The 20,695-nt window shown below is 43.6% G+C and overlaps 1 protein-coding gene across 1 annotated transcript; it reads right to left on the reverse strand.

Annotated features, from left to right (window-relative positions):
* Positions 1-3,986: 3,986 nt before the first annotated feature.
* On the reverse strand, positions 3,987-20,424 carry SLC26A8 (solute carrier family 26 member 8). The gene is made up of 19 exons (XM_088534536.1): positions 20,258-20,424; positions 17,762-17,901; positions 16,894-17,010; positions 15,828-16,003; positions 14,680-14,844; positions 13,832-13,981; positions 13,410-13,492; positions 12,884-13,031; positions 11,852-11,965; positions 11,300-11,377; positions 10,233-10,328; positions 9,390-9,496; positions 8,957-9,026; positions 8,302-8,394; positions 8,073-8,207; positions 6,982-7,344; positions 5,513-5,567; positions 5,177-5,367; positions 3,987-4,221 (listed from the first exon to the last, which is right to left on the reverse strand). Exons 1-19 carry the CDS (start codon positions 20,422-20,424, stop codon positions 4,006-4,008), a joined length of 2,664 nt encoding a protein of 887 aa, XP_088390662.1. The 3' UTR covers positions 3,987-4,005.
* Between the last annotated feature and the right edge of the window lie 271 nt (positions 20,425-20,695).

The raw sequence follows: 20,695 nt of genomic DNA on the forward strand, positions 1-20,695 counted from the left end.
CTCTGAGGCGCTCGGCGCCGCGCGCGCCGCCTTGTGACGTCAGCGTGGCGCGCGCGGGCGCGCTGAGGCGTTCGGAGCGCGGCGCGCGGCGCCGGGCCGGGAGCGCTGAGGGTTCCGTTCCCGGCGCCGCTTCCCCGGGCCGCGCGCCCCCAGCGGCCATTCCGAGCCCGGGAGCGGCCGCGGAGCCTTGTCGGTGCTGCCCAGCGGAGCTGGTGCGGGCATGGGCGGCTGTCGCGCCGCCTTCCCCCCGTTTTGTAAATTAAATGTGGCATTAAAAAGATGTGTCGTTATTGTACCTTTAATGGCGTGACATATCCAGTGGAGTCAGGGCTTACATACTTGAATTTACTGGAAGTTAAATGTTTCACATTATACATATATATATGAATAGAGGCTAAAGGGAGCAATGGGGGTTCTTAATAGGGGCTATAGGGAGTCTTATGGTGGGTATTTGGTGTCTGGAAGAGCTATGGGGGGTCTAGGGGGATATTGAGGGTTTGAGGGGGGGTGGTAGGGGATTCAGGAACGGTTATGGGGCCTTGGGGGGGTATATGGGGCAATAGGAAGTGTGTATATATATAAATATATACATACTGTAAAACATGTAACTTCCAGGCTCTTGGGCAATTCAAGCACCTTGCTCTAAGCTCCAAGGACATCCCTGCATTTATAAAGGGGGTTTTATATTGCTTAGCGCTTGTATGTCTGACCGCTCCCCACAGTTGTTGAGCATCATTTTGGTCCCCAACATTTGGTCGTGTCCCACGGGCTGCATGTGCAGCTGGGGACAAGCCGGGCTTGGCGTCCCGCTCCCAGCAGAGGGAGGCACTGGCATCAGCCTGGGAAACGCTACAGGAGCAGCGGAGTGTTCTGGAAACGAGACTTAGTAAATTAGCACAACACAACGGGGCAGGGACAGGCCCCTCCAACGTGAACCTTCTTGACACCACTACTATATTTAAACTAAGGCCGAGTTCAATCACTCTAAGCACGATGGAGTCTCTCCTTTCTTAGTACCATAGAACAAAGCCTGCAAGGAAATTCCACACAGAAGTCCCAATATAAGTTGCCTGCTGGGAGAGGAGCTATTAAAATCTCGATGTACGGGTGGAACAGTCATGGAATCATTATGGTTGGAAAAGACCTTCAAGATCATTGAGTCCATCAGTCCTGCGTCTTAATGGGATTTTTGCCCCGTATTTGTAATAAATGACTCGCAGAGGCTCCCACGAGGTGTGTTCACACCTACCGTGACCGCAGCTCTGCTTCACGCGCCCTGTGCCCTGGCTCCAGCAGCCTGCGGCGAGGCCATCCAAGGTCCTTCAGGAGCATCGGAATGGGGAACCTCGTGCCAAGGTCTCAGGCAGGAGCACGCTATTAGCGACCGGCGGCACGAGCATCTTCACCACTGCCCAGTTGCTTCCAGGACTTTCCTGATCTGGGGTAGAAAAACAAGAGTTGGAAGCAGCACCCTTGAAGGGTTGCTGATCCCAGGCCAGGACAGCCTCATCTTTCCACCACAGCCTGGCACTCGTTAAATCAATGTCCCCTAACTATGCCCACATGTAACCGGTTTATCTTGTCCTTCTTCATAGCTCCCTGTGCAGTGTGACACCCCACAGCTCTCTGCCCCAAGAGCTGCTTTTGCCACTCTGTGTGTGACCCTGAGGTTCCTCTGCTGCTTCGTGGCTTTGGTAGCCATCATAAACCAATGCAAAATGTTCATAAAAATCACAATTTGGGGTTTTTGGGGGGAGAGGAGGGTTACATTTACTTTGCATTCTGCGGCTGCTGTTTCAGGATCTGGATCCTCTAATTCCATGCTATGGAATGTGAGGGCATGCTGCAGAAACATGGGTGGCATCGCGCTCGCTGGGGAGGGCATCCAAAGAGCTGCTGTGCGCCCCAAACAACCGTCCTTGTTGCAAGTAGGTCAGGTGAGAACATCAGGCTGCTTGCAAACACATGATTACAGACGGGCCTTTGAACTCTGCCTTCTCCTTCTGTGGCTTTCTGGAGGTAGAGGTGGAGCCCTTGGCCATGAGGTACGTGCTTTGTCCCCAGCCTGTGCCCAGGGACTTGTGCTTGGCTGGACACAGAAGCCTTGTGCTCTATGTGCTCCTGTGCAGAAGCGGAGTTAAGTCACTGCACAGCTTCAAGGGAAAGAGACCAGAATTGTCTGGACTTCCTCCCTGCAAGATACTTGTTTTGCAACATGAATACCCGTAATTTGAAAGCTAAAATACTGACGTCTGAGTTGTCCTCTGGTGCTCAGCTGTGCACAGTCACGGGGGTGGCAAGGAAAGATTCAGATCTTTGCTGAGCAAGCCAACAACAACAAAAATCCTCTCTGAAGTTTGCAATGGAGACTTGCCATGATGCCAAGCATGAGGAAAGCCACTGCATTTTAACTCAAAGCTACCATAGGAGAGCCAACAGCATCTGGAAATTAGGGGTATGCTTTTCATGGTGTTCATATTTATCTGTTTTGAACAGAGCTGAGAGGAGCTTGGCTTGAAGCCACTGTCCAAAACAATGTAGGGAAGCATATGTGGTTTTAGAATTACTCAATCCTATTTAAGCTTTCAGTTTTTCCTGTCTTTCAATCCAAAAGGTATGAGGTCTCTGAGACTCAGTTTCCTCCATGGTAAGCAACTCTATCCAGAGCGCTCACTAAAATAATTTACCATGGCAGTTTACACATGCAGTGCTATGTCTTTCCTCCAAAAAGCCACTTGGAAACAATAAGAACATAAAGGAAAAAAAGAAAAAAAAATGAAAAGGACTCACCGGAATACATTACAGATCATTTAATACTAATATTCCTATTAGCCATTGTATCATTGCTAAAACTTAGCAGCCAGGAGCAGCAGAATGGAGAGGAGCCACCTTGCTGTTCCACATGGAGAAACCCCACAGTGCCCAGCAGCAAAAGGTAGAGCTGTTCACAGCTTAAGGAATTTCGCCCAGAGCTTAGGATCTGTTCATAAAGGATGCATCACTGAAATCCAATCTTTGCCCTAAAGTAGGGTCTGAGCAGCACACAGACACTAGGCTGGACACCTGTCTACAATTAGTTTCACCTTCAATTCCTCACACGCGGTGGTTTGAGCCATGGGATAATCCTCCAGATGAGGGCATGGTGAAGCCTGGTGGGGTGTATTGCTCGTGTAATTAAAAGCTTCTACTTTCAGGGTAATCCTATGTTGCACATCTCTGCTGGTATTACTGCTTCAAACTCTATGGCTGATCTAAAGAAAAAAAAAACTGATTTTTTCCCCCCAAGTACTAAGTGTGTCTTATTCTAATTTTCCTGGCTCTTCTGAATGAAGAATACTTTATTCCATTCTTCGCTATTTAAGTAAAGGACTATCAAAACCTGAAAGAAAATAAATAAAATACTAGAGTTTACTTATAGTCCATCAGAGAGGGACCAAGGAAAAAAACACTCAGCAGACTGAGATTATGTTATGATCCTGCAGACAATATTGACTTCAAAGTGTGGAATATTAATAGCAAAATGCTCTTCTGTAAAGCTTCACATAATTCTACACAGAGATGAAGATAATGAAGCTGCCAGCATGTAATGTTTGAAATGTGGCAGATGAGACATATTTACTAGCAAGCAATAAATATTTAAAAAGTGCTAAATTTGAGCATTTAAACTAAGATCTACAGACATTGGGAGAACAAGTGCAACTCATTTGATAATTCCAAGCATTACAGCTAATTCTATCTTGTACATTGACATTTTTCTGCTTTCTCCATTGTTGCATGGCATATCTATTTGGAAGCACTTCAAAGTAATAATATAGATGTTGCTTTTTGTTCAGAACAATAGAATTAATGGAGGCATTAGTCAAGCTGTCTATTTGAAGAACTCTGAAAAAAGACAAAATTAAAAAGAAAAAAAAGAGGATCAGATGCTGGTAAGAAGCACCTGAACCGTCGCTTAACTGACCTTTCTCCTCTCTACTGAAATTCCAGTTCCTGCACGCGTCTAATTCAGGGGTTGCTGGTGTACTTCCATCTCTCATCCCAGCCCGGGTTATGGAAGTCCAGCGGAAGGCCCGGAGGATCGTGCTGCTGGGGAGGACTTGGCTCTGCTTCATTCTGAGTTGAGCCAGAGATCACGGATACCGGCTCGTCGTGCAGGAATTCATTTTCAGAGCTCTTCACGGAGGGAAGATCCTTGTTCTTCTCCAAGAACGGGCTTCTTTCCTGCAACACAAACGTTCCTGGAGGCTGAGGGTGGCCGATCCGCTGCGGAGGCCAAGGGCGGCTCCCGCGCCAAGGCAGCGTCGTGCCGGGGAGAGGGATGGGATCCCAAAGCCGCCGCTGCCGGAGCAGGGAGCTCCCATCTGCACCCCCGGCCCCGGCTCAAACCACTGCCGCCTCCTGCCTGGAAGCTGCTCCCGCTGCTCCCCACATCTCCACTCGAAGGAGGCCGGGGGCTGTGTTACCACCTCCATCCTTGGGAAGGTTTTTCTATGGGGGAGACCACCGGGAAGGTCGGGAAGCTTTAGACTATGGCAAGAGGAGAGAGTGAAAGCAGCTGTTCTGTGAGCAGCAGGACTCCAGAAGCCGCTTTCCTACAGATCTGGATTTTTTCCCCCTTCATTTTCCCCTCCATAGGAGTCCAGCTGGGTTGTATGCACAAGAGGATCAACCAAGGCTGTTTTTATTCCCTAGGTGGGGCAATTACTGGAATCTGGTACTCAGAAGAAGCAGCTTTTCCCGGAATTTGCAACTGTCCACTCTCTTCAGACTTGGCTGAGCCCACCAATGAGCTTAAGAATTATTGCAGAGATCTGACACACAGAAGATCATGTGCATAAGCTCCAATTCTTCTAGGAAATCTGGCTAACAGTGTCCTGCATTTCCTCCATCAGCCCCAAGACAAATGCAACAAAACTCAGTCTGATCAGTCCTCCCAGGCTGCACACAAAGGTGCCTCCCCCAAACAGAAGGGCTCAAATAAATTGGATTTGTTGGGATTATTTTTTGATCTCCATTCATTTCAAACAGCCAAGTATGTATGGATAATAATATAATATGATAATATACCAGGAGAATTCAATCTGCTCTGCCCTATCTCACCTTCCACACCGTAAGCTTGTTAAGTTACTGATAGGATAGCTTAACAAAGTGCCTTAAATGTCAGCTAAAATTCTACCTTCTGCTGCTCAGCAAATGGTTCCTCATCAAACTCTCTCTCAGTAGATCGATTGGCAAATTCTAGCTCCTCTTGCCTTTGATGCTTCTCTAAAGCAGCCAGCACAGCATCATGGAGCGTTAGAAAGAACCTTTCTTTGGTGATACAGCTGTCAAAGAAATCATTCTTCTCAAAGATTGCTATCACGGATACTGTAAGAAAGGGGGGAAATAAGCAAACCAACTAAAGTCGCACCAAGCAGCCTGGCTGAAACATTTCCCTGCAGCTTAGAACTCGCCCTTGCTAAGTCAATATTATGGAGTATTGACTATAAGACAATATTATAACTATACTCACAGTGACAGCTGGCTATCAGGACCGTAATACCAATATTGTGAAACATATAGAAGATCTGTGGAAAGAATTCCAGACTGGCATTAGCTATTTTGTTTTAATCAGGCATGCCAGAAACTAAGATATAAATAGGAAAAAAAGAACTCGCTTGTAATTTTGCATCTTTGGAGAACACCCTTATTCCAAAGTCTCAAATTCTGTTTCTTAATTCAGCATTAAAAGCCAAGATGTCCCAGATGCTGATGAATCCTGACTCCAAAAACCAGGGCGGGTCACAGCCAGCTCCCATTCTGGTCCTCCCACAGCTCCCTGTGCAGCTCCCAGGGTTATTTCTTTGCTTAAACAAGAAGTTCTCATAGGAACAGGCAAATATGAAATGATTCTTAATACATAGATGTCATGCCCGTGTGTAAACGAGGGGTTTGGGAACCTGTTATTTTCAAACATGACCTGTAATTCTCCGGTTCCCTCAATTTTCACATCCAGCATTTTTAGATAGATCACCTTAGTCTTAAAGGAATCAGATTTTAGGTGGATAGATTCTCAACAGTCCCTCAATATCCAGCCCTTTGTAGTTAGAATACAATTATTAATAAAGAAATCATTATTTGCTATAGAAAGTTCAGCCCAAAATGTACAGAGAATCACGAACGTTACAAAATGCAGCTGGGAGGAGCCTAGAAAGATTTTTGACTTCATCCCCATTTTTCAAGAGGAAACTTATATACTGGATGGCAAATAATTCTTAAAGGATTTTAGGGAGATCAGCTCAGTGCACAATTACTCCCAAGAAGTGTTAGTCTAACTTGTTATCAAGCAAAAACCTTTTGAAGTTTTGCAGTTGAGCTCCAGAGTTTGAGGGAGCTGAGTAAGAATCCATCTGGAACTGCATCTTTCTGAGAAGCACAGATACATGAAATTTATTTTTGCTAAATATATCTGCATTGGCTACGATCCCCACTTGAAGACTAAGAAATTCAAGGCACACTTCAAAGACAAGGCTAATTAGGCAATCAGCAAAAATAACAAATCACTCTCAGAGAAGACAGCTGGTAGTTTTATATCTGATATTTCTAAGACAAAGGGAGTTTTTAAAATGTCCAGCTAGAAGAAAAAAATAAAAAACTGCTAAAATGGGAAAAACAAATCAGACATGTTTATAAATGTGTTTTTGTTCCTATGATTCTAGAACCAGTGCCAATGCACGACAGGTTTTTCCATGTCCTTTGTATTGTCAGTGTGGCTTCTGATTAAATACAAGAACAAAAATGAAGTGTTTTTACTGGAGGGAAAGCTATAAATTTCTGAAAGGCAACAGGTAAATCTTGCACCCTTCAAAGTTATCTGGAAGACGCGCAAATCGTTACATAACAGGGCACATTAGGCCAACAGGCAACATGACATCAGGTGAAGTTTAGGCTTTGCACTTACATGCATTTAGGTTGGCACTTATGTGCATTCAGGTCGCTTACCTGTCGCAGCAAGTCTGAGGCTTGCAAATCCACAAATTGTACCATGCTGAAGTCTAAAATAATGGTGTGGACTGGACAGAGCAAACGTGTTTTGGGCTCTGTTTCCTCATGCAGCAGTACTGAGGAGTTATCTAGTGCAGAGACGGAGGAAGGGCAAGTTCCTTTCCCTTCGTCCTGGCTCTTGGCAGCCTCCAGGCCCGTTTTAAGCCCCGGGGATGCAGGCTGTGCTTGAGTTGCTCCCACCAAGAGTATCCTGGAGCTGGGTCTGTCTCCATACTTTGACCAATGCACCAAATTAAATGAAGATGCTGAGGAATCACTCCCTGTTTGATGTCGTTTCACCAGTTTCTCTGTATATGGTATCTACAATGGAAAATGGAGAATACACCAGTGGTTGTGAGAACTCGGCCTAGCGCGTGGAATTTTTTTTTGCTGCAAGTAAGACTGTAAATCCTATGATACTCCTTGTCTCATGGTAAAAACACCTCTGAAATAGCACTAAATATAGCAAAAGAGTATGCAAAGTAGTAGGTGACTCAGGCAAGCCTCAGATGTGGTTACCAGAATGTGTTCAGGACTACCTCACTCTTTCATACCTTAAAATGGCCTGTGATACTGGAATATTACTTGTTACTTTTAACTTTCATGAAGGAAATGATGATAAAAGAGGCTGCCCCTTGGTTTCATGCAACATCTCTTTTCACTATAAGAAAACTTTTTATTTTCCTCCTTCAAATTTTGAAGATATATTGCCTTTCTGAGCAACACTAACAGGCCCTGACTGGCCAAGTTCTGCAGACCTTTGTACCAATATTTTCTTTCTGTGGCAGCTGGTCAGTGAGTGGGCAAATTTCACTGATCCTTTTTTGTTGCAATTGTTGTTAATACTTTCAAATTTGAGCTTAGATTGTTCTATCACAGAAAATACAAGTGTGAAGAAATGCTTGCTTATTTTCAAACAGCAAATATATATATATGCTTTATATAAATACTTGCAGCTGTTCACGTTCTGACATGTTAAAAACATTGTTCTTAGCAACATAAAAACAGGCACCTCCAACAAACAAACTAGATATTTTTCCAAAGCTGACCCTAGGTGTTGGTTCAGGTTGATTGCAGACACAGGCACATTTAAAATCTTTTCCTTGCACTGAGGTGTCAGACAGACTAACTGAAATTAAAGCCCTCATTTCATTTTCGTCAAGAGGCACTGCTTTCATGTCCATCTAAAAAAGAAAAACAAGTTTTCGGGGAGTTATATTTGCCTAATGCAGGGTCTTAGAAACTTCTGCGGCCTGATAAAAGAAAAGTGTCATTTACCTTTTTTAACAAGTAGCTTTTGAAGTGCTTCATATTTGCAAAAGAGATGGAAGAACAGCACTGGAAGATTTTAACACCTTCAATCTCCATGGCCTGTAAAACAAAAGGTGACTTCTGTGGGGGTTATACCATCAGCTATTATCCTGCTCCCACTCTAAGCACAGAACTTGTCCGTTCACCCCGCATGCCGGTAGTGGTATGGGCAGCATGGACCTAATTAGCACAAATTAATCTAGGCCTCCTGCAGTTACAGATATACCTTATTTCCACAGCACTGCCTGCCTCCGTTTGGTGCAGGTCTTGCACTAACGTGTTAACAACATCTGTGCCCTCCCGACCGCCCCATCGCCAGGGAATCCATGAGTCAATCCAGCACGTGCAGTTATTGGGAAAACACATGTGGCGTGGACAAAACCCGGCTGGAAAAGCAACTCAGCAAAAACAAAGCTCTGCTGGCAGCGACGGCACCGCGGCGTCCCCCGCGCGCCCGGGACTCAGCTGGGCACGGAACCGCTTCCCGCTGCCACACTCGAACGTGCAAGATCTGAAAAGTTTGCATCAAACGGGTTGAGTCTGAATGGTCACCCCTAATCATTGCAGGAAAGGAGCTGGATTACAGAGAGAGAGAACATTTGGGGTTTTTGCTTCCTCTTACAGCTTTGTAGACGGATAAACTTCTATAAATATTCATGTTTGGAATCTGTCCCAGCACCACCATCTTCATCCTGAAACAAGATGTTTATTAGGTTTTTATAGGGAACAGAGAAGAGCCATCTGTTCCTAAACGCCTGATCTTCATTTCTCTCTTCTTCACTGGACACACCAACAGCAATTTCAGGGGGTGTGAATACAGAAAGCTATTTACTCATAATTCGGGTTCTTCCAGTAGGGAAGCAGTATATAAGCACACCCTTTAGGTACACTGGAAGCCATAAACTTGAATAGAAAGAGATTACTAATTTATGAGAGACTCCAGAAGATCTGACTGAAGTATTTACAGAAGCTGCTTTTCCATTTTCACATGTAAAGTTACACATCGACATGAACTCTAAGAAAAATCAGTATTTTGCTGTAAAAATTGCAAGTACCTGTGTGACCTCACGGTGATTACGAAGAAGGTGAAGCCCATGGAGATTGCTAAACCAACATCGAGGCCAAGACAAAGGACTGCTGCAAAAGTTACAAGCCAAATAACCTTCGAACAACAGACAGAGAGAACATTAGTAGTGAGAAGAAGTGAAATGACCTCCAAACTCAGCCCTAACCAACAATTCGAGGTGTAAATCCAGCCAAGCTCAAGAATTTGCCAAGAACGAGGCAAATAACCAGCTGTGACTGAAACAAGGTGCTGAGAACTTGCCTGCTGGTAAGCACTTGAGTTTCTGAGGAAACAAAACTGCATAGAAGACACTAAATAAAGATTGGTCTTTACTGAAAGAACTTCTGATGCTGTAACTCACAGCACAGATGGAGACGAATGATTCCTGCTATGGTCAGCTGAATGAAATCACTTTCAGGAAATGATAGAAGCTGAGCATTGGCCAAGCTTTCACAATCCTCAGACCCCAGGACTATAAATCTGACACACAGCTCAAATCTCCAGCGTTTTTAACAGGGAGAAGAATAGTCAGGAGAAGCCACATGATACTGGGGGTCTTTCTCTTTAGGAGAGAGAAATCCTGCACAAGTGCTTACAAGCAGCCCCAGGTTATAGCTAGACCATTTCCTTCTCAGAGGATCTGGGAACCAGAAGCAATGATCAGTTCTGCCTGCACAGAAATAGCAAGTAACTTCATAAGGGTTTCAGTACAATTCTTTGGGTGAATATTTCAAACGATCCCATTTCTAAGAGAATGAGTTTTGCTCTCCCAAACTGTGCCTTTCCCCCTTTAAAGCACCTTCCAGTTCTAGGTGGCTTTTTTGTCACTTACTAAATGATACTTATCCTGTCTCCACAGGGTTGGGATATCCATAAATTTTTCAAGGAATGGGAACATGTTAACTACCACAATAGCAGCCAGTACACCCTGTGAAAATCAGAAAAAATAGCATCTGTTATCTTGAATATTTTTCTTTGCAACTACAAACATGCTAGACAACATATAACCAAGCAGTGGCTAAACTGCTCAAGATTAAAATCTGTTAATAGCTTTAGTTCCATAATTATTGTGGATGTATATAACAATTTTCCTCTGACCTGCAGAACAACATGAAGCAAGGGTCAAACCTCATCTGATTTCACAATAATTTCTGCAAATACACCCGGGCTCCCTCTTGAAATGCTCTGTGTAGTTTCCCTTACAGTGTTCCCTAGTGAATCCCTCTGCCTCCTGCCACGCTAGGAGAAAGGCCAACTTTATCTACAGAATTAAGAGTTGCTCTTTCAAAGAACGGTTTCAATTAGCATGGGCAGCTCATAGCCAGATTGAGGAAGCTGCTTGACACCATTTGTTGAAACAGGCCTTCTTAGCAAGGAAAAGCAGCCTGAAGGGAAGTAGATGGTTAAATTCTGTTTTGTCAGCTAGCTTTGGGAAAGGGGTTTATTCTCCCATCTTACCAGGAGGCCAGAAAAGATCAGGAAGTGATGCTCTGTGACAGTGGTTTCTCAAAGGAAAAAAAAGACGAAAAAAAAAGAGAAAGGGGTAGAAAACTGAGTCTGCCAAGTAATCCCCAGTACCAAAATGTTTGTAGCCACTCCTGATTGTGCTGTATGGGTATGCAAAAGCTCGCAAGATGGGAGACTAAAAGTGAAATGCAACATTCAGATTGTAGATCCTGGCAGTGAAATTTCAATACTGTTTTAGCCAAGGAGTTTTAGCTTGTTTTGATCAGAGATGCAATATTTATTATCTAATACTGTAACAGGTTGAAATCTAGAGAAGTTGCTTTGGCATCATCAGTTCCTGCAAACAGTCAGCTCTAGAGCAGAATCCCTAACTGGCCCAGAAAGTCACTAAATTATGCTTAGAAAATAAGTTGGCTGCTACCATTAACTTACGTTAGGCATGGCCTGGAAGAAGTATCTGAGTTTCAGCACAAACACCAGCATTATGGAGGCTCCAATCGCTGCTGCTAACTGGAGAGAAATACTTCATTAGAGAGGACTTTCAGGGCCATGTTCTCATTTGTATTGCATTGTATTGTATACTTGTATTGTATTGTATACATGTATTACAGGCTACTTCTCCTCACCAAGTCCAATAAAGCAGATTAAAATCACAAAGTTAAGTACAAAAAAAGTTAGGAAAAAGTAGTAAAAGTTTGGTGAATAATTTTCATCTCGATATACTCAACCAAAACATAGTTTTAAACTGCATGAACATATCCTATTCTCCCTCACAGGATCCTAGCTTAATTCATGGTACATGATGTGCTGTAAATTTTATATAATTATAGTACATAACACACCAGAAGAAGGAATCTAAATTAATGTTGCATGAGAATATAACTTTAAAGCTCAGAAATTGTTTGGATGAAAAGTCAGCCTATACTAAGTGTGCAGATATTTTAGATGAGACTTTGGAAGTTTGATGAATCCAGCCCAGCTCACCTGGGTTCTGCCACCCGTCTTCTCTTGAATGACAGTTCCAGAAAGAGCACAGCTGACAGCAAAACTTTTGAAAAATGAGCTGGAAATATTGCATAGCCCCACAGCTATTAGCTCCTGTGTAAAAACAGAAACAGAATGAAGTAGAGAAAAACCTACATGAGTGACTTACCTTAACAGAAATAACTTATAAAGAAGCATTTCTTTATGCTTGTACTTGCTTGTTGCTTATCTGTGTTGCTAAGTTCAGGAGACCCTCTGAAAAAAACAGTTTGCTATGGTTACATGAACTATCTTTAAAAGCATAAAGTTTTCACAGCTGAGGCCCCAAAAATCAAGTTTCTTCTTCCAAAGAAATCCACTGGGAACTCCAAAGCTGTATGGGATTGACTTCCAGGCTGACATGTAGCAAATCTCAGTATGCAGCATAGTGCACCTGGACAAACTGAGTAGAAAAGACATTCCCTTGATATTTATTCCAAAAGGCTACAAGAAGTCAGGCTGGCTTCCTTACTGGCTTAATTCCCTCCTAATAAATATTCCAAGTCATCACAACAAGCTGAACTGCCAGAACAGCCAAACAGCTCATGCTTCCTAACTCCTGCACACTGAAAACCAACACAGTTTTAGCTTGAAAGTCTCTCAAAGCAATTACTCTTGGTAGAGGATCCTGATGCTGAGGTGGTTGCTAGCGCGATACAGGAAAGCACAGCTGTGCAGGCCATTTAGAATTTCAGCTATTAATGCTGTGTGCTTTTATAGCACTGCAGATTCAAAACACCAATGGTCTTTGGGGTTCAGCTGCAGCCGTGTGAGGTGCATCCCAATCAGTGGGATTATGCAAAGGCCTCTTGATCGAAAAGGGACATGCCTTGTCTCTCCGTTTACTGGCTTATAGTGCCTATTCTTCCACATAGGAGGGTATGCAAGTTGCTGCAAAACCTGTGTTTCTACCCCTCTCAAGTGGTTAGTGGCTTTAATAGGAGAGCTCAGTTTGCTTTCTGGCTCAGGAAGTATGTGCATTTTTGTTCTCACCTGATTGCTGGCAATATTGTAGTTGTGAAGTGAAGCATACTTCTTTCCCACAAAAACAAGAAGGAAGTAGCTTACAATAGCAAGGGAGAAGGCATGGAATACAATCTTGTTCAGGTTTGATAAATCTGGCCGTGTAGGAGGCAGAAACCTGCAGATTCAGAGGAGAGAGAAGTTTAGACTTGCTTTGAACTCTGTGCAAAATAACCGTGTACCCCAGACCAACATCCAAGGCAGTCTGCACCCCATAGGAGATGCTCTATAAGACTGCTTGCCTCCACCTCACACAAAATGCAAATTCCTTTCTTTATGTGCACACAACTCTTCAATCCACTAAAGAAGATTGTGGTTTACATTTTGTTTATATGCTCCGAAACAACGAGGCAATTACAGCTCTTGAAGACTTATCTCTAGAACGGGGCTTCCCAGCGCCAAATCCTCCACGTCAATTTTCAGCAACAGGCTGAAACATCTCTTCTGTATGGCAAAAACATTAACAAAAACCTCACTAACAGCAGAGGTAACTAACCCGTGAGGGATCATACTGACGACAACCCTGCTAGATTCAGCGTGAAGATGAATACGGTTAGAAATAAGGGTGACTGTGACAATCTGGAAAAGAAAGCAAAAAGCAATGGCAGAGGTTATAGAGGATTTGCTCCTGAAACTGTACACAGTGTGTCTAAGCACCTGGTAGGAGTATTTAAAGGAATTAATCACAGATGGAAAGTTATTGAAAAAAGTATATTATACCCATGCCTCCTACCCCTTGGCAATAGTAGTGTCAGGTGTGTCCTATCTAAAATGAGGGCTATTTTTCTTGTTCCAAACCACCCTGTTACTTCCATGAAACTTTCTGAACACTCAGGAACATCCACATCGTCTCAGACAAAACATTCTGGAGCTCTGTGTTGGTTCAGTTATCCCAGGGGAAATATGGAGGGTGCTTACCAAGAGAAGCTCCATAGGAAACGCAACAGGACTGTGCTTATATGTTATCTTGATATATTTACTGACTCGTAGCAAGACCACACAGACCATGAACAGCAATATACTGGTAGCATTTGCCTTTGGGAGAACCAGGAAGTAATGAAATAGATTCTGGAAATGAAAAAAAAAATCACAGAGAGCATCAGAATCAGATACTACGTAAATTCTGGGAGGTTGACATAGGTTGCCCTGACATGTGAATTCATCCTTTCTGATACAGTGGTGTCTTCAGTGGGAAGAAGAGATGCTAAGAACAAAACAGTATTTAAAAATCCATCTTTTCTATTAGTGTCTGCAGAGAAAACAATGCCACAAATAACTCAGATCTGTCTCTGCACCATCATTCCTCTCCTACACTACCCTTTCTTTCAAGCTGTCTGATCAAAATCGTTAAAGTAAATGACAAAAAATTGGCTTTAATTTGTATTTAGCTTGGAGTCTACTGATTCTTTGTCTTTGGTATATTATATCGATACTGTATGCTCAAAAGCACAGTGGTGATCTACTGGAAAATGAGACAAAAAACCTTTTCCTATAGCCTTTCCTCTATAACAGTTACAGACGTACTGAAAATTCTAGAACTATATTAGTGATTAAAAATGTGCAAAACCTTTTTTTCTTACATGCCCACAAGTTAATAATCTCCATATGCCCATTCAAGACAACAGGAAGGTGAAGCAAAGCACCGTTGGGCACTGCACAAATGTCCCCTACCAACTGACATAGCCAAAAATTGCCTTCAGTTTCTGAAGCTGTTCTTTTCTGTCTAACAAGCATGTACTTTTTCGACCAGCAATGAATTTACTCACATAGAAAATGGCAAGGGGGCCCTTGTGGAAGTCAATCACGATGCCCAAGACGAAGGTAAACTGCGATACGATGACATGCAATGCTGCTGCAGTGAGATAAGCATCGATGAGAGTCTTTGGCAAATAGGTTGTGACAAACCCCAGGCAAGAACAGCCTAACAGCAACTGTATTGAATGAGAAAGCAAATGAAAAACGAGATGTGATATAATTCTCAATGCCTAAACTGCCCTTCTTTTTTCCATATTTTAAGATCATTGTTCTTTATGGCTATACATGATGGATAGTTATTTGGAACATGCTATATTTATTAGACATGCTTAAGACGCTGGCGCACCAAAATAAGAGCACTTTACATCAAGTGTGTGGAGGACTACCCAAGGGTTCACACAGTGGAAAATGGGCCAACATAAATGGTAAGCATTTCCTTCACATGTATGTGTTGATCATGGACATGTGCCTCTTCATAGAATCACAGAATCACAGAATGCCTAAGGTTGGAAGGGACCTCTAGAGGTCACCTAGTCCAACCCCTGCACACACAGGGTCACCTAGAGCACGTGGCACAGGACTGCGTCCAAGCGGGTTTGAAGATCTCCAGAGAAGGAGACTCCACAACCTCTCTGGGCAGCCTGTTCCAGGGCTCTGGCACCCTCACTGTGAAGAATTTTTTCCTTAAGTTCCTGTGGAACTTTTGGTGCTTCAGTGTGTGGCCATTTCCTCTAGTTCTGTCGGTGGCCACCACTGAAAAGAGGCCGGCCCCATCCTCCTCACTGCCTCCCTTGAGGTACTTCTAGACACTGCTCAGGTCCCCTCTCAGCCTTCTCTTCTCCAGCTGAACAGGCCCAGCTCCCTCAGCCTCTCCTCATAGGGCAGATGTTCCAGGCCCCTGATCATCCTTGTGGCCCTGCGCTGGACTATCCAGCAGCTCCACATCCCTCTTGTACTGTGGGGCCCTTGAACATATCAAACATCTTTTCTATGCATTGTGACAGGAAGAAGCAGACCTTCATGTTCCAGATTGCACAACATATGTATTCAAATGTGCTGAGCTTAGTCTTTGTGGTTAGAGCATGCACACAGTCTTTCACTTGTCAAAGAATGCATATAAGGGTACGTCCTTATGGGGTAAAATAGACTCATCTTCTACCTGAATGATGCCAGTCAAAAATGTTGTTGATGCCGTAAGTGTTAAGGCCTCCATGTAATTTTTCATAACTGTGGGGTCTGAGAAATTGGCTAATGAGGCATTAGAGGACAATATTTGGTTGAAATTAAGAGTCTTCACAATGTTTGCCACCATTGCATTTAGGATGCTGAATGAGCCTGAAAGCAACAGAACAGACAACAGAAAATGGAACTGCATGAGGTGTTGCAAGAAAGATCTACCTCAAAACCACCATTTCTTCCTCCCACCATCAGCCTCTGCAGTACGAGACAGTCTATTTTCACTCATGTACGTAACCCATTTTCAAAATTCACTGTTCCTCAACAAGCACCTAACGTTCCCCAGTGCTATCTGGAAAGTTCAGACTCCTTCTACAGTTTTACAAGTGCAGTCTCTGATGCGCATCAGGTGCATGACAGAAATATTATACTAAAAAAACAAAAACAATAACAAAAACAGGTGCATTGTCATGAGCTGAGAGAAAGTCTCAGAATACAGTCAGACACAGAAGTGCCCAGTTATGTAAGGAGCTCCACATAGCCCCTTATTATGATGATGTGAAGGGCCTCAGATGTAAACATCTTTCCAATGATTTAGTTGCTGGGAAAATTAAGAATGCCAAACCATCAACAGCTCATGACAAGAAACTGCCCGGCCTCAGGGGCAGACCAGGAGTTAAATCATGATTCATAGTCTCATGCTGGGGGTAAATGAGAAGCAGCTTGTGCTGGCCCTGTATGTAGGAGATGCCACCATGGTAGTCCAGCTGTCTCCCTGTGCACTGATGCTGTGACACAGGAGCTGCAGTAGCTCTTGTTGGGCTGGGGTTTAAAGCACCTTCACTTGACAGACTTGCTGAAATTCTCACCATAAATCAGCTGCAGAAGTGGAACAATTAATAGAGAATTTGGGGCTCTGGAGTCTCACCTAAATAACACTGGCATGTCAACAGATGAATAAACTAGGACATCTTGCCAGCTTTTGAAACAGCATTGCATGTAATGTCTAACACCTGTAGAAACATTTTGCAGTACAAGATAAACCTCACCAATTGAGATATGATGCGAGGTCCCAAATATGACATAAGTCATTGAGCAGCAGAATGCAGAATAGAAGCCATTGATAACTGGCAAAGGTAACCTGGTCAGCAAAACTCCTAGCAGTCCTGGAAGGCAAAAATATTTCTAAAATCAAACAAACGGGTAAAACTCTCTCATCTTTGGTTAATATATTTAAGTAAAATTTTGCTGATGAAAACCTGACAACTCTAATGAAGACCCGAGTTATATTTTGTAATGGAACCATCACAATATAGGCAGCATGAGTCTTCTTTATAATACCTCCCACACGCCAGGCCAGGTCTTGGCCAACAAGCCAGGTGGGCAAGAAGCCATTCAACTCCCACCATGTATATCTTAGGGAGCCCAAAACCTGATAAAGCCACTCAGGCCAATTAGTAACAAAAAAAAAAAAAAAAAAAAAAAGAGATTGTGTTGCAACAGGGGCACTTGCTAACTAGAAACTCAAAGCAACTGCCCTTTTAGGCCACCTGCTAGTGAGGTGGCCACGCTGTGAGTTTCTAATACACTTGATTTTGCAGTGTGGGTTGCGAAGACCATGTTATTTCGTTCACAATAGAAGAAAATGACGCTGCTGTTTATGTGTTGGAGTTAATTTAAGGGGAATTTTGTGTATGAAAAAAGTATGTCCTGCTTTTGAAATTATACCGTGTACTGTCTGATTACAGATTTTTTTTTCCTAAAAATATGAAAACAAATTGGTTATGAATTATGGAACTTATATGGTTGAAACTCCTGCATAATCCCACATTTAAGAAGAAGAGGAAAATATGCAGGTCAAATTTAAACTGATGATATACAAAAGATATTAAGAAAGTTCTTTTTCTCTCTGCCTACCTTGAGGAATCTGAAAGATGCCAACACTTAAGCCTGCATGTATGTCTCTCAAGAGCCACTCTCTGCAGCGATACGAAAAAAGCCAATTCAGGATAGGAAACAACTTGAATATGATCTTTTTGCACCTTTTCCAGGAGAACCTGCAAAAAATTAGATAAGCAGTAATGCCTTTTGCTCCCTCCAGCTCTGCAGCATCCTCTCCACGCTGCTAGGGCTCTTTGCAGGCACCGTGTACCGTGACCCACGCCGGCAGGAGCGTTTGGAGCCCCAGCTGGCACCCGGGCCTCCGCATTCCATTCGGATGAATTGCAAATGCCCCGTGCGCCTTTCGCATGATATCCTCTCGGCTCCAGCGCCCTGAGCTCCAAATGCATCAATTACTTGACCTCATTAATGCAGAAGAACAATAGGAGATGGGATTTGGATCCTTCCTATTCTGGTCTAGAAGGAAAATATAAAAAAACGACACCCGTGGGGAAAAAACAACATAGACAAGTCACTTCCACCTCTCAAGAAACAGTCAAGTGCTTCCTGTATTACATTATTTAATGTAGGGATACAGGGAGAACATGACATGCATAAATTAATCTCCCTATATATTTTGAATCAGAATTTCCAGTAGGTAAACTCTGACTAACCCCACAGCCCGGTGCTCTTTTCCCCCTTGCTAATCCACTGGCAGTGTTGGCAATTTTCCAATTATGAAGCAAATGTGAATGATGCAGGGTCTGCCCAGGGCTCCGTCAGCCTTGGGCAGCGGCTGTGGTGACTAAACTCCAGTAAATGTCACAGAATTGAGATCCCTTCCATCATTTTATTATCCAAGGTGACAATATACTGGGCTGCCAAGTGAATACAAAATGCGGAACAGAGAAAACACGAGATAGGGAAGTGGTAAACAACAGGGAAAAAGAGTATGCAGAAGCAAGATAGACATGGGGCTTATACAAGGAGCTGGGGGAGGGAATAAAGAGATTTTCCTACTGATGAGTAAATGCAATGATAAAGTTTCATATAATATTAGCTATAACATAAAAGCAACATTCTGCCTTTGATCTCCGGACAAGACTTATTTTGTTGCACCGAGCGTTTCTTGGTGGGCAGGTGGTTGAATGATCACTTCATAATTAAGCACAATTCACCACTCTCTACCCAGGATTTTTGTTTCTCTGGCTCCAGAACTTTATCCAGTCTCCTCCTTATTTCTTTAATATCCGAAAGGACATTGCTGAAACAGAGATTAATCTTGATGACGAGTCCTTAAGATGAATGAGAAATGAGAAAACACCAGTAGCTGCTCCAATTACGACTCCATTTGCCTTCAGTTACCACCAGGAAATTACTTCACCGTAGCCTCAGTAAAGCACAATCCGCAGCTTCGGGCTGCAGAGCGGAGCTCATACAAGAGCCGGCTGTCCCGAAGGAGGGAGTTCTGGCTTCCCAGCTCTTTTCCCCGTGTGGTCCCGTCCCTCCTGGCTGCAGCGGGTGGATACATCCCAGCAAACCCCCCGCACCTCGGGGAAGCTCCCCCATGGCCTGGTCTCGAGTCCTGCCACAGACCCAGAACAGCCACATTTCAGGATACATTTTAGTCCCCGTGAACTGCTGAGACAAAGCTCGGGTAAATGATGAATCAGAGATTTCTTTTTTTACTTTCTTACAAGGACTTTGCAGAGTCCAGAGTAAATACATAATGACTGCCAGTCCAGTCAGGATCCAAAGAAAGAAAACTGAGAGTATTCATAGTCAAATAAAACTGAAAGGGAAGCTGATGAAAGAGCTTCCTATTTTTGATTACATTTGCCCGGCTGGAAGAATATGAGGAATTCTCACACGCTGCCAAGAGGAGAGCTTTCTGGGGCTCCTCTGGAAGAAGAGATGCCTCTACCCCAGGACAACGTCCAAAGGAGGTGACGGTGACATCCCAGAACAGGAAACCAGGCTGCTGAAGCAGTAGCGCTGCACCAATACGCTTACCTCAGCCGTTATTGTCAAAGAATATAGGAACACAGCTCCAAAATAAGGAAAAGGCATTTCAGTCAATCTCTGTCATACCATTATGCAACTTTCTATGTCCCCCACTAAGAAGGAACAGAAAATGGGTCTTGAAATTTAAGAAACAAAAGTAGCAAAATCCACAAACCCGAGAAAGCAGATGCAAGCTTGTGCATGCCCCAAGGGTAAGGGAGGCACTGCAGGGGACCAAGACTAATGGTAGTTTGGCTCTGCAGTGCATATATCCCTCTTGCTATCATAGTCCCAAAGTGAACAGGGACTTGTGCAGATTGCAAATGGCAGTTTATGCAGCGCGGTGCTAGGCCGCTCTCATGCTCCAGGTGCGAGTTGCCATTACTGGGTGCTCTGCTTCAGTTATCAATCAGTGCAGTTCGCATTTTCATTACCAGCAGTGGAAAGTTTGCACCTTTTTTGTATACTTGGGCTTCAAGAGCCTCTTTACTTTCTACGCATCTGTCAGATTCCTCGCATGTAACTCACCTGCAATGGAGCCGCCGATGGACTCGAGGGATTTGTATATCCCCGCATAAGGTGGAGGACAGGTTTCTTTTGAAGTATGTCTGGAAGTGCTCCTCAGTTTGTACGTCTCTTTGGGCTCTGAATGGTGTTGGTTGTAACACCCTGGTGATATCATCATCTAGCTCCATAGAGTCTTCTGATCACCAATGGTCGAAACCAGAGGAACAGCAAGTGCTGGAGGCCAAAACCAAAGAGCTTGTTCTTGCCAGTAAGACTGAAGGAAAACAACAACAGGGTCATTACTGAAGTCTCTCTTAAAAACAAAACCACTAAAAAGTATAATATGTGATTGGCCCACCCCAGCATAACTCCTGTGGAACCAATAGTCAAAGCTCTGGAGACTGAAATCCATTAAAGATCTGCAGCTCTTAGGATGAGATAAATCAACTGCCAAATCAC

This window comes from Tinamus guttatus, unplaced genomic scaffold (genome assembly GCF_059628265.1).
Source record: "Tinamus guttatus ecotype Peru unplaced genomic scaffold, ASM5962826v1 Tinamus_guttatus_pri_ptg000563l, whole genome shotgun sequence".
NCBI lineage: Eukaryota > Metazoa > Chordata > Aves > Tinamiformes > Tinamidae > Tinamus > Tinamus guttatus.